The sequence below is a fragment of the Sciurus vulgaris genome (assembly GCF_902686455.1).
Source record: "Sciurus vulgaris genome assembly, chromosome: 3".
NCBI classification, from domain to species: Eukaryota; Metazoa; Chordata; class Mammalia; order Rodentia; family Sciuridae; genus Sciurus; species Sciurus vulgaris.
In genome coordinates, this window is record NC_136463.1 from 55,234,783 (window position 1) to 55,249,629 (window position 14,847).

General features: G+C 40.1%; 1 protein-coding gene and 1 pseudogene across 2 annotated transcripts in view; one reads left to right on the forward strand and one right to left on the reverse strand.

Moving 5' to 3' along the window:
* Positions 1–14,847, reverse strand: part of LOC306656235 (uncharacterized protein) — a 52,888-nt gene that overhangs the window by 11,236 nt on the left and 26,805 nt on the right. Inside the window, exon 7 of the mRNA XM_079131223.1 lies at positions 2,880–3,059. Coding sequence (XP_078987349.1) covers positions 2,915–3,059 — 145 coding nt within the window. The 3' untranslated portion in view covers positions 2,880–2,914. The remainder of the gene's footprint in view (positions 1–2,879; positions 3,060–14,847) is intronic.
* LOC306657686 (olfactory receptor 1-like) lies at positions 9,065–10,003 on the forward strand (annotated as a pseudogene). Its single transcript has one exon. The product of its transcript is annotated as an olfactory receptor 1-like (transcript).

Here is a 14,847-nt window from a genome sequence, read left to right on the forward strand (position 1 = left end):
CAAGTTTTCATCAAATATGACGTCTACATTGCCATGAAGATATTTTGTAACGTGATTAATATTTAACTCAACAGACTTTAACAAAAGAAAATTACCCTGTATGTGATAAGCCTTGTATCATCAGTGGAAAAATTAGAGGAAAGACAGACTTTATTCTCCTGATCAAGAATTTGTCCCCAGTCAACTATATCTATGTTTAATGGCCAAATGCTACTTGACAGACCAATGCGCATCAAAGTGGATGAGAGGGCCTTACCAAAGGGAGACTTTTTCCCTCCTGAATGTCCACAGCAACTTCCCTGTGGACTTGGTGGTACTGCATGGGGTTAGCACCAGGAGGGCAGCCTACTGATGCCTACACAGGGTCTGTAGGCACGGAGGGACCCCTTTGGTGGTGGTGTGGAAAACACAGGACTATTTGGATCTGGGATGAACATGGACCAAATAAATGAACTCCTAAGTAATGCACTGAAGAGAGGAGAGATCACTGCAAAGCAAGGAGGAGGTGGAGGTGGAGGCAACATCCCTGGGATGGAAAGGGACACTGACTGCATTGAGGGTGCTGGCATGGAGCTCATGGGTGCAACCTGGACCATGGAATGAATCAAGTGGGCTGGGAGATCCAGTGCATGGGCCTGGTATGGACGCATGGGCTCTGGCATCGAGCATATGGGCCAAAGGGCCTTGACCTCACGGTTCCCAGCATCGAGCGCATGGGCCAGACCATGGAGCGTGTTGGCTCTGGGGTTGAGCACATGGGTGCCAGCGTGGGTTTCAGTGTGAAGTGCATGGCTGCTCCCATCGAAACAATTGAGTGCATGGGCCCCACCATGGAGCACATGGGCCCGTGATAGATCACATGTCCACCAGCCTACAGTGAATGGGAGTCAACAACCTGGAGCAGATGGGCCTGGAGCACATGGGAGTCAACCGTCTTGAGCACATGGGCCTGGAGAGAATGGGCGCCAACATCCTTGAGCACATGGGTCCAATCGTGGGTCCAGCCCTGGGCGCTGACATTGACCATACTGTTCTGGCCATGGGGGGTGGTTATGGTGCCAGCTTCGACTGCACCATTGAAATGGAACATGTCAACTTTGGAGGAAGATTCATGGCTTCCTTTGGCAGAGCTGGAGGCCATGCTTCTGGGTGAACAGAAAGGCCTGCCAGATACTTGTGAGCAATCTCCCATTTGATTTTACATGGAATATGCTAAAGGGCAAATTCAAAGAACGTAGCCACGTGCTCTGCGACAACATCAAATGGAGAATGGGAAGTCCAAGGGGTGCAATGTGGTTAAGTTTGAGTCGCCAGAAGTGGCTGAGGGAGCCTGCTGGATGATGAATGGCATGAAGGTCAGTGGCGGAGAGACTGATGTTCAAATTCATAGAAACGCTTAAGCAGTTGCCTTTTTTAAGACATCAATACCAGACCTCTGAATTTCTATTTTCTTTTGTTAGCCATTTGAATCTGTTAGCTAGGTGTATAAAGATGTTTAAAAAATTTAGCTGCTTTTTGGGGTAATCTGAATTACTTTCTTAATGACGGGTTCCATTTGACTGTTTGCGTTGAGATTGTGATATGCACAATTTTTTTGTAGTTGTGGCATCTTGTTGACATTGAATATGAGTTTGATAATAAGTACCAGTTCCTGAAAAAATAAAAAGAATTTGATCCCCAAAAGACTTTCCTCCCCTGAAGAATTCTGCCTCCAGAATGCTCTGCATTCAAAAGTGTAACATCCATCCTTTCCTGGACTACAGTTTGCAGTCTTCCACTGCAGGTTGTGAACTTGGAAATAGTCGATATCATGCACTCGGTTCTTAAAATAAATTTGTACACATAATCGTACACATACACATCCTAATAATTCTTTTAGTTGGCCCTGACTAATAAACTCCCCCTACATCAAAAAGCTGTCAAGGGAAGCAGAGAAGGAAGGACCTTTAGCAGATGTGGGAAGCCCATTTTGCTAAGATGAAATGAATGAGTACGACTGCTGGTAACCTCACCCTGCTGATGGTGTTCCATACTGCCACATTAACAGTATGTGCCCTTGAATATTAGGTGTTGGCATTACAGTGGGAAGAAACATGTAGATCATGCACCTGGTGTCTCACAATTTTGAATTCCCTGATGAGTGAGTGCAATGATCTCGTGTGTAAGGAGTATTTACAGGGATCACAAACCACAGACATCATCTGCCGATGTTATCACTGACAGCCCAATGAACTTCTAACAGCTGTTAAATCCACAGTTCTCAACCTGACCTGCACATAAGAATCACCTAGAACGGTGTCTCTAAAATTTAATATGCATGCACGACACCTGGGGATTCTGTTAAAAACCTAATCTGGTTCTGTAGCTCACTTCTACATTTTAAATGAACCCCAAGGTGATGTCAGTACTGTTGTCACTGAACTGCACTTGAGTATCAAACATATACATTGTCATTAAAAATGCAGGTTAGTGAGTACCTTCAGATAAATTTAATCACAATCTATGACAGGAGGCCTACGCAAGGTTTTTTAAACTCCACAGGTGAATGTAAACGAAAGAATGTTCAAGAAGTATTACAGCACTGAACCCTTATTCAAAAGGTGGTTTTTACATGAAAATGATACAAGCATTTCAAGGACATTGCACAATGTTATAGTAATGAACATTATTAATAAAACATGAATATATTGAACACTAATCAAATTATTCAAACCATGTGAAAAAGTCTTGGAAGGTTAAAAGATGGAAAAGAAAAGTTGGAAAAGGGGAAACTTAACAAACCTGAGAAATTTTTCTGCTGAACATCATACAACCTGGAAATTCAAGACAATCACATTCAAAAGGCAGACAGGAACTCATTCACCCATCTACGAACTCACCCAGGGTGGCTGATTGTGACTCCGGGGACCTGATCCTACTCCTGTTTATTCATTAGAAGCACAGGAAGTAACGGCCTCTGTAGTCTCCACACAACTGCAGCATCCCTTCTCATTCTTCCCCTTCTACACACAGGAGTCCAAGGATCTCTGCATCCCAGAGGAGTACCGATGCTGGAGGAACTAATGAAAGACAAAATAATTATTCGGGACCTCTCAGAGATTAATTCTCCCAGAGTCCTGTAGTGGTGACTTATGACAACCTCAGTTCACACCTGTTCCCCCATCCTCTGGGGGAAGGGGAAGATGCTGAGCAGCTCAAAGACACATGCTTTCTTGTTGCCTGTGTAGGCAAGGGGCAGGAGATCTGTGTGTCTGCAGCCCATATTTCCAGAGCTGAAGGCAGATGGCTGCAGAAACCAGCAAGATAATCAGGGATGACATTGTGCATGTCCCATAGTATCTTAGGAGTTTAAGAGTTTAGGCTTTATCCTTTGGAAAACAAGTAATCACCAGTGGACTTCAGCAGATTATCATGTAATGCCTGTTTCGGAAATATTGCAAGGATGGCAGAACCTGTTACTATTCCCCATCTTCTTGTCCACCGTCCCAAGGAAAGGAAGAAATGCACTTAACAGGATCAGACTGCTATGATTAAAATACATGCAGACATAGAGAAATCAGAAGAATAAGAAGAAATGAACTCCCCAGACCATTTCCCATCAATCCTTCCTCGCACCGTGTTAAAAAATTGACTTTGCACCACATTTGGCTCATTTTCTATGGAAATCCTTAAGAGCAGCCAGCACAATCATCATCCCTTCCTCCATGTATTATCACGTCACTTCCTAATGCCAAGAGAATCCTCTCCCAGCATTTGACTGAGAAGCCAGGTTTGGCATATACAATTCGCTGTCTCAAAATCCACTCCTCATTGGTCATCATGAGCTGGAGGGTCTTCACATAATGACACACTGCAAATTCCCTTTCTAGGGATGTGCATCCTTATTGGTGTTGCCTTTATGGGGTTTTATAGTTTTCATTAATGTTTGCTAGTGGTATGAACTGCCACCCAATCTGTTCCCAGGATTTCAGATGCCAGTTGTGCAGAGTAACCAACTTTCCCCTTGGTGATCAATATCAATTACCCCCTGCACAGGAACAACCCTGCTGTTTGTACATTAGCTTATACATGAATCAGAAAAAGACCAAATAATAGTCTAAGGGATTGTTATGTCCCTTGGCAGAAGAGCATATCCTTTAAGAACTACACACTTTTGGTGCCTCTTTATTCCAATTCACGTTGCAGTGATCTCAAATGACTTTAGTGGTTACAACTTGAAAGCACCGCACATCTGCTCCATCTGCACCTTGGCTTTTTGCTTGGGAACATCTCGGACTTCACAGAGTAGGATGTCACAGGCAATCTCCTCAGCACTCATACAAACATTAAGATTGAAGATCCGTTATCTATTAACTGTGTACAGAGTGGAGGTGTGAATTAAAATTTAAAAGCTGTGAATATGGAAATCCAATTTTTCCATCACCATTTATTAAAGAGACTACTGTACAAGCTTTCTACCAGTACAATAAAATATCTAGCACCGTAGACTTATAAACCAGTTCATTTAGCTCACAGTTTGAAGGGTTCAAATGACAAATGGCTGCCCTGGCCAGGCCAGCCTTGCATTATCACTTCATGTTGCAGGATAGGAATGGCAGGACACATAGAGAGGAAGGATCACATCTCCAACTAGAATGGAGAGTTCCAGGATCCTTTTCAAAGTCATCCACAATGACCTGAGGACTTTCCAGAAGGTCCTGCTACTTAACCATAGCAACTCTGCATACTGTAATCCTGAGTCTAGACTTTTACATATGGACCCTTGGGGGACAGTCAACATTAAAATAGTAGTAAATGAGGTAGAAGAAAAATATTAACAACAACATCTAATCATAAAACAGAACAATTAAAAAATATACTGTAACAAATGTTGTCCCAGTCATCTCTTCCCCTCTCTCCCTAAATCTTAGTGTACTCTATTCATTCTTCTTTTTCCTGTCACACTGTATCATGATAAAAGGCCTACAGGGTGAGATGAAGTGAGGTGAATGACATAGGCTTTGTTACCTAGCATTAGCTACATAATATAATGCTCACTTGAAGGTTCACTTGAACCTTACCAAGTAAGTTTCATTATGGAAGGTTTACTCATTGCACAGCAATGCAAAAACATGCAAGCTGATGCCACTTGTATAAGCTGTTATACTCCTAATATATTTTAGACCATTCACAGTCTAGTACTTGATTTATTTTTATGGATCATCCTACCATTTTTCTTCAAGTCCCCAATGTAGGCTCCACCAGCACAGGATTCCTGTCCATGCCCTAAATGGGCAATGAGTGGTCATTCGTCTCTCAGCTCTCCATCCCTACCTTTTCCCAAAGTATAGTCAGGCGTGATCAGTGGCTGTAATCAGTCACCATACAGGACTCTGAGACTCTGAGAATTTGTCTTAAAAAGGTCCTAGATAATTACTTTGTGCTTAATGAGTTATGCCCAAATCTGGATTCCCCTGGGATGCAGAGCCTCTCAGGCCCATGGATGACTAGAAGGTGAGCCATGAGAAGGGATGGCATGGTTATCTATGTGATGACTACAGAGGATGTTACTTCATATGCTTATAATGAAAAAAGGAGAGCAGGATCTTGTGTCAGGGACTGGGACTGACCCTCAGACACCCTGGGTAAGTTGTCCAGGTGGAAAATGATCTGGTATCTTTCCAACCTGAAGGTCATGATTTGTCAGGTTTTACGATGTTCTACAAGGTAATTTTTCAGGTATGATAACTTTCCTTTTTTCTACTGAGCTGCTTTCCAAGACTTTGCCACAGTACAGAATATTTTGATGAATGTTCATCAACTTATAATACTTTTTATTTAAAACACTGTTCATTAACATTACTTACTGTGCAGTGAATCCTCAAAGATCACAGCATTTTGACATAACAGGCCTATAAGGTAGGGTTCAGTACAATAACAATTCTTAACCTTCCTTTATTTTACACTTTCCTAAGGAACTTTAGAAAGCTTTGCACAGGCCACTTCTCAGAGATTTCAATTACATTATCTCAATGGGCTCAGTAATCTACATTTAATCACAATGTGTGTATATGCTAGTCAAGTGCAGTCCAGTGATCACAGTATTGACACCACTATTTGTGTATTTATTAAAAATGTAGAATCTGAGCTACAGAAACAGAATAAATGTCTTAAATGGTAGGTAATCTGCACGTGTGTTACATTTACAAATTTCACCCTACATAATTCTTAAGTGCAGTCCAGACTGAGAATATTAGATTTAATGGCTGAGGAAGATAGGAAGCTCAGTGAATTATGAAAATATCTGCAGGTGGTTTCTCTGGTTTTGTGATCCCTGTACATGTTCTTGACATAAAGATAGTCCCACAAACTCAAAAGTTGAGCAAAAGTCTGAGAAACCAGGTACATGGTTTTCTCCACATTTCTTCCTACTATGATGCAAACACATGATGTCCACATGTACAAACTGTTAATGCAGTAGTTTTAAACACCATCAGCAGTTGGTGAACATCCCAGCAGAACTCATTTATATCATTCTAGTGAATGTGATCTTCTCACATCTCTTAATGCTTCTCCTCTCCATTTTTGACAGTTTTTATTTTTGTACTTAGGATTGAACCCAGGGGAGCTCAACCACTGTGCTACATCCTCAGCTCTTTTTTTACATCTTATAGAGACAGGATCTCAATGAGTTACTTAGTGCCTCACTAAGTTGCAGAGGCTGGCTTTGAACTCGAGATCCTCCTGCCTCAGCCTCCTGAGCTGCCGGGGTTACAGGCAAACTGCAGAGCACTGCAACATACTGGACTTTATGAGTCAGGGTTATTCAAAAGAAAGCAGTGTGTGTGTGTGTGTGTGTGTGTGTGTGTGTGTGTGAGAGAGAGAGAGAGAGAGAGAGAGAGAGAGAGAGAGAGAGAGAGAGAGAGAGAGAGGGTGTTAGTTTAAAGTTTATTTTAAGGATAGACCCCACAGAATAGTACAACTGTTAAGTCTAAAATCTACAGGGCTGTCCTGCCTACTGGAGTTCCTGGAAGAGTAGATAGTACAGTACAGAGACCACAGAATTCTGGAGACAGAATTCTTCCTCTTATGGAGAGTGAAGTCTTTTCCCTTAAGACCTTCTACTGACAGTAGCAAGGCTCATCACATTTTTGGGGGGGGGCAATCTACTTCACTCAAAATATGATTTAAATTTCAATGTTATAAAATACTGTCATGCCAACACTCAGAACTGGTATTTTACAAAAGCCTGATGCCAGGATCTAGCTATGTTGACACATAAAATTAATCATCATAAGTGATATGGAGATCTGAGGAGGAACTCATGGGAGAGCTTTAAAAAATGCAACACGATCTGCTTTCTCCATAGTTTCTAAAATGCTCATACTATTTTCTATCACATCAATATCCCTGAAATGTGTGTGGATTAACACATAAAGATGTTTAAGTCACTGGTCTGACTGAAACGTGCAGTACTTCTAAACACCCTAATTTTCTTAATAAATATAAAATTACATCTGTGAAGTTGGTAATGGAGTGTCAAAATTTACTGCTAGATGATGAAGTCTAGTGAGTTTGTACTCTGCGAAGATTTTAGAACTGTGGTTATTTTACTTAATGAGAGTTTTCTGTCCTTAAAGTTGAAGGAATCTGTCTCATCCTGATGGACAGCCAACAAACACTAATGAAGCATTGGCCACATCAGGCACCATGGCAGGAGCTGCCCTGCTGCAGGCATGAGACAGACATGGCCTTTCCTGCATGGAGTTCACAACCTGGTGGAAAATCAGCCATCAACCTCTAATCAGGGAATTCACTGCTATGGGATGAGAACAGGATGCTGTGCAAGCATCAACACAACTCACCGAGGGTGGGGATACAAGGGAGGTATAGTTTCATAAGTGCCATCTAAAGTACCTGAAAGATAAATCAGGATAAGCTAACTGAAAGAGGAAGCAGAGGGGAGAAAGGGATAGATTGGAAGAACACCAAGTATGAAATTCTAGAGGCAATAAATTATGATTTTCAGTCCAGCAGTGCTGGACAATGGAAGGTTTGTATCACTTGGGGGCCAGATGAGACTGTGGAAGTAGACACAGCTCAGGTAATGAAGCACCATTTGTACCCTTCAAAGGAACTTCACTTTTATCTTAAGAGCAATAATATCCTGAAGTGTGAAGCAGGAGAGCTGATCCAATTTCCATCTCAGAATGACACAGTGTGAATGAAGCATATTGAAGGAGAAGGGTATTTAAGGTATGAAAACAGGGACATGATTTGAATCTCACTGGGACTACTTACATAATTCAGGTGAGATAACATGTCATCAAGGTCTATGAATGTGGTTTTGTGATAAGGAGTGGGGGAAGCAGCAGAGGAATGAAGTGTAGAATATATGGAATGTGACAGATACAACTGGAGTTGATGGTGACAGAGAAGAATGGAAGAAAAAAAGTCCAAGATTTCTGATCAGATCCTGCATTATTTACAGAGACATGAGAGAGAAGAGGAGGCGTGTGGATGCAACACAACATGCTGAGTTTCATTAGGGACCTGTTGAGCTTAAGATGCCTGTGATCCATTGAAGGGAGTATGATCATCAAGCAAAGGCACACAGAGATCTGTGGGTGAGAGAGGTGTCTCTACCTGAGTTTAAATGATAATCTAAGTATTTGTCATAGATGAGATTTTCTTGGGGTTATACATAGAATTATAAGAGGATAGGGTTTACAAATATATGTTAGAGGAACACCATCCTATAAGATATTATATAGCAGACACCAATTACAATTGGTTAGGATGACCAGTCAGAGATGTACAAGAAAATGAAACACTCCTTTTGTGATAGAAACTAAGAGATAAGTATTTAGGAAAGAATGGACTACTCAAAAATGTTTAAAATAATATGACAAAAAGTAATAATTGATCATAGGGATTAAAGACACTTGTAAGATTATACTTATTGTGATGATGGTGAGATCAACTATTATAGAACATGTAAAGACTGTGTATCAGAGAAGACAATCATTGTCACATGGATTTTTAAAGGGCTAATTTCTCTTAAAGGTACTGGAGACAGGTAATAATGGGAAAAATTCAAACTCTCACTTCAGAGTTGCTCCTCCTGGGCCTGCCCATCCAGCCTAAACACTAAAACCTGTTCTATGCCTTACTGCTAACCATATATCTTGCCACAGGATGAGGGGGACCTCTTTATCATCCTCATTTGCCTGGACTCTGATCTCTACACACCCATGCATTTGTTTTTCAGCATCTTGTCTTTCTCTGAAATCTGCTTTTCCTCTTTCACAATGCCCAAATTGCTATAGAACATGCAGAGTCAAGTTCCATGCATCCCCTATGCAGGCTGCCTGACCCAAATTTACTTCTGTTTTCTGGAGACCTTGGGAACTTCATCCTCATGGCAGGGCCTGTGACCACCATATGAACATCTGCTTCCCCCTGCACTAAACCACCATCATGAGACCCAAGCTGTCTGTCCCTGGTGGTGCTGTCCTGGGGGCTGACCACAAATCTATGCCTTCTTACACATCCTGCTCATTCCCAGACTGTCCTTCTGTGCAGACAATGTGATCCCACACTTTTTCTGTGAAATATTCACCCTGCTGAAGCTGGCCAGCTCTGACCCTCATGTTAATGTGTTGGTGATGTTTATTATAGGAGGATTGTTGTCATACCATTCTTATTCATTCTTGTGTCCTATACAAGGATCATGTCCTCTACTCTCAAGGTCCCTTCTGCTTGATGTACCTGTAAGGCCCTCTCCACCTGTGGTTCCCACTTCTCTGTGGTGGTGCTCTTCTTTGGGACAGTCATTGGTCTGTACTTATGTCCATCAGGTAATAATTCAACTGTGAAACATACTGTCGCCGCTCTGAAGTACACAGTGGGGGCTCCCACGCTGAAACCCTTCATCTATAGCCTGAGAAAGAGAGATATGGATGGAGCCCTAGGAAGGGTCGCCTGTTGGAAGAAAACTCCCTTGTGTGAGAAGGGCTTTTAACATATTTTTTATATTATTAGTGATATTAATATTGGAATACAGTTTTCCCTCACCATGGGAACTTCTGCTGAAGTAGCACACTCCATAACTGTTCAATAGGCAAAAGAAAGGAGGTTTAGCTAAGCAGCGAACTAGGGAAGGTGGTCTCAGAGAACTGGCTTTGCCCTCCTCTTTGTCTTTCCCAGGTGATGATGAACAAGCCTATGTAAAAGCTACATTTTATGTGCTCTTAAGTTCTTACACTATTAAGTTATTCCTAGGTCTTTCAGTTTTTTCTCAAATCTGCTTTGACTATGGTATCATTTTAAGATACTGCTCCATAATCTTAGATTGATACTCAATAACCTCCCAATATCTCCATCTCCCAGAAAACCTTGAGAGTCTCCCACATAATATTCCTGCAAAAATTCTGTTGTCACTCTATCTCCTAACTTTCCTACACCCCTTATTTATTCTCATGTCTACACTTTTATTCCCTGTCCTGTCAAAATTTTTCTAACTCCTTGTGCAATCCTGTCACTGAACAATTTTATGTTCACCTGTAATTAACTAATCCAGGATCCCTAGAATTCATTGACCCAGGATGGGGCAAAAAGATAGAGGCTGTCAGAAAATTTTAGTTTTTAAGGTTGCCTCTCTGTTGACTTTGCTGAAGGTTCTTGTATGTTTTATTGTACCCCCATCACAATCCCATGGAAATAAAGACATTATGACTTATTTGCATACTAAAAGCTATGAAGCTCACCAACTTTCCTTGCCACCCAGTGGGTCAGCTGTTAAGGCTGTGCAAGATCAGGGACTGAGGATTCTTTTCATTTTCTCCCACTTCCAAATGAAGGTCAGTAACTATCCTCTTTTAAAATTGTAGCACTCTCATGACATGGACGGTTTCTTGCCTTGGTCTCTTCATTTTTCAGTTGTCCCTCTAAGTGATGATATTCAAACCCATTCCTTTCATATAGTCTCCTGACCTCGCTACTTTATCTGAAGGACAGACCTTTCTTCAGAGCTCTCAGCTGTTCTTTTTTAAAGCTTTAATTCTATATTTACTTGTATTTATTTATTTTTTAGATCTGTTCTTTTTAGGTATACATGACAGTTGAGTGTATTTTGACATATTATACATACATGGAGTATATCTTATTCTAATTAGGATCCCATTCTTGTGGTTGTACATGACATGGAGTTTCACTGGTGGTGTATTCGTGTATGAACATGGGAAAGTTATGTCCAAATCATCCCTCTGTCTTTCCTACTTCTATTCCCTCTCCCTTCCCTTCAGTCTACTTTTTTCTAATCCACTGAATTTCCGTTCTCCCCCCACCCCTTTTTGTGTGTTAGCATCCATGTATCAGAGAGAATATTCAATTTCTGGTTTTTCAGGATTGGCTTATTTCACTTACCATGATAGTCTCCAGATCCATTCATTTATTGGCAAATGTCTTAAAGTTATTCTTTTGTGGCTGAGAAATATACCATTGTGTATATATACCTAGTTTTCTTTATCCATTTATCTGTTTAAAGCCATGGATGTTCTTTTCAATTGCCCGGTGGGCATTTCCAATTGAGAATCTGTGGACAGTTCAATCTCAACATGCAGAACCTGGAACTCTAGGCTCCCTTCAAGTCTTTCTTCATCCATTATCCATACCTAAAATTACAATGCAACCTCCCACTTAGTTTCCTGAGCAACCACTTTTCTATGTGCATATGTACACTCATAAAAGATTATGATACATACATTATTCGCATTATGCTTTTTCCACTGAATGTTATTCTGAAATATTTTGTTATTTTCCATACGGTTGTTAAAGTGACACCAGTTCTTATTACAGACAAACTCTGAAATCTCAGTGACATGGTACCACAGAATGATTAATATTTAAATTATATTACTTTATAACATTAAAATGTAATTAAAGGGACATGAAGAAGAATTGATCCTATGCCAAAAAGGACTGAAAACGAGATGCAGGAACTCAAGGAAACCATAAGAATGTAAAAATGATCCCATAAGTCAAGTCTCTTAATATTTTTTAAGTTTTTTTTTTCATTTGAAAACTGAAAAGTATAAATACTGTACATACAAATGGGATACTAATTAGTGTCTTGATACATGTGCACCTTGTGTAATACTTAAATCAAGTTAAACGCATCATCTCCTCAAACACCTATCATTTGATGAAAACTTTCAAAATCCTTTCTTCTATCTTCTTGAAATGTACTGTACATTATTATAATCTATTACCCTAATATACAATAGCACCCTAGAAGTTCTTGCTCCTGTGTAACTGTGTCTTAGTCCCCACAGATCAACCCTACCTCACCCCTTCTCCATCCCTGGCTCTTCCCAGCCTCTGGTCCAGTCTACTCTCAACTATGAAATCAACCTCTTTAGATTCAACATAAAAGTGAGGTCATGTGACACTCTCTGTGCCTGGTTATTTTACTTAACATAATAATCTCCTGCTCCATCTGTGTTGTCACGAATTGCAGGATTTCATTCTTTTATGTCAGAATTGTATTTTCTTGTATATCTATACACCATTTTCTTTATTCATCAGCTGAATTCTGTTTCATGGCTATTCTATGTAGTGCCCAAATGAATATGGGGATGAGGATGTGCCTTCAACATACTGAACTTATTTCCTGTGGAAGTTTACCCAGTAGTGGGATTGCTGTATCACATGGCTATTATATTTTTTAAAATTTTTTTGTTTATTTTTTATTTGTTCTGATTAGTTGTACATTTCAGTAGAATGCATTTATACATTTTGATAGATCATATATAGAGTGTAATCTCTCATTTTTTCTATTATATACATTATATACATATTCGAAGATCATATTGGTCATGCAGTCATACAAGTACATGAGGTAATTATGTCTGTTTCACTCTGCTATCATTCCTTCCCCCATACCCCACCCCTTCCCTTCACTCCCCTCTACCTAATATAAAGTAAAGGTCATTCTATTTTTAATGTTTTGTGGAACCTCCATGCTGTTCTCCATATGGCTGAACTAAGTTATATTCCCACCAACAGTATGCAAGTGTTTCCCTTTCTCCACATCTTTGTCAGCACTTGTTATCTTTCACCTTTCTGATGGTAGCCATTCTTGCTGGGATGAGGTGATATTATTTTTATGTTATTATTGGTGCAGTATAGTTTTAGACTATAAAACTATAGACTATTTCATTCTGACATATTCATGAATGCATATAACATAATTTACTCCATTTCAATATCTTATTGTGGTTTTGACTTGCAATTCCTTGGTACTTAGTGATTGTGTTCGAGATTATTTTTGCCCCTTTCATTTCTATTGTTATTGGTGATGTACTTATTGTTGCTATCATGGGTTTTTCTGGTATTTGCTTTTATGTTGTTGTTACTGTTGCTTGTTTTATCCTGAGTGCTACAGGGGATAAATCCCAGGACTTCAAGCATATTCTGTGGTTGTTTGCTTTCTCTCAGAGCTCAGTTGAGAGAAAATGTGGCTTACTCCAGCCACAACCTAAACCTAATTGAACCCTGGTGGATAATTCAAGAGGAGAAGAGATAACCCTCAACTGATGGCCCAGCTCCAAGTGGGCAAAGCTAGAGGGGCCTGAAGTCCTACTCCTGGACATTCACATCATTAGCAATAGTAGAAAGAAGTAACATGACAGTTAAGGATGCAGCACCTATGAAGAACCTCATCACAGGTCATTCCCACACCCTTTCAGAGTACACATCGCTGACAAGCCTGGAGGAGTAACCACAGAAACTGCAACCCAAATACTTCTGCCTGAACTACCAGAAGGACCCCACTCTTGCAAAACCTATAGAGAAATCAGGCCCCTAGGCTCCAACACAGCATGCACAGCATCAATCCCACTAATCTCGGTCAAGGAAGGCACCCAGAAAATACACTATGAAGTCCGTTTGGAATTAAAATCGACACTGCACAACAAATCGATATCTCTAGGCTCATCATCAACAGAATGTTTCTCTAATTCCATTCAAATAACCTAAAAAAATAAAATAAGATACCTAGGAATAAATCTAACTGAAGAGGTAAAAAACCTCTACAATGAAAACTAAAAACCACTGAAGTAATTGAAGAAGACCTCAAATGATAGAAAGACCTCACATTTTCATCAATAGGGAGAATTAATACTGTTAAAATGGCCATACTACCAAAAGCAATATACAGATTCAATGCAACACCCACCAAAATACCAATGACATTCTTCACAGAACTAGAAAAAAAGAGTCCTAAAATTCATTTGGAAGAATAAAAGACCCAGAATAGCCAAAGCAATTTTATGAGGAAAAAAATCAATGCGAAAGGCATCACATACCTGATTTCGAATTAGAATACAGAGCTATAATAACAAAAACTGCATAGTAACACATACATAGACCAGTGGCGCAGAACAGAAGGCTCAGAGACAAACCCACACAGATATAGTCTATCTGATCCTTAACAAAGATGCCAAAAATACACTTTGGAGAAAAGACAGGCTTTTTAACAAACGGTGCTGGGAAAACTGGTTATCCATATGTAGCAGAAAAAAAAAAAAAAAAAAAAGAGAGAGAGACCCTTATCTCTCGCCCTGCACAAAAATCAACACAAAATGGCGCAAAGACGTACAACTTAGACCACAAACTATGCAACTCCTAGAGGAAAATATAGGGTCAACGCTCAGGTTTTTAGGCACAAGTAATGACTTCCTCAATAGAACCCCTAAAAGTTCCGGAAATAATGCCAAGAGTTAATAAATGGGACAGTATCAAATTAAAACACACAGCAAAGGAAAACAATTAGGAATATGAAGAGAGAACCCACAGAATGGCAGA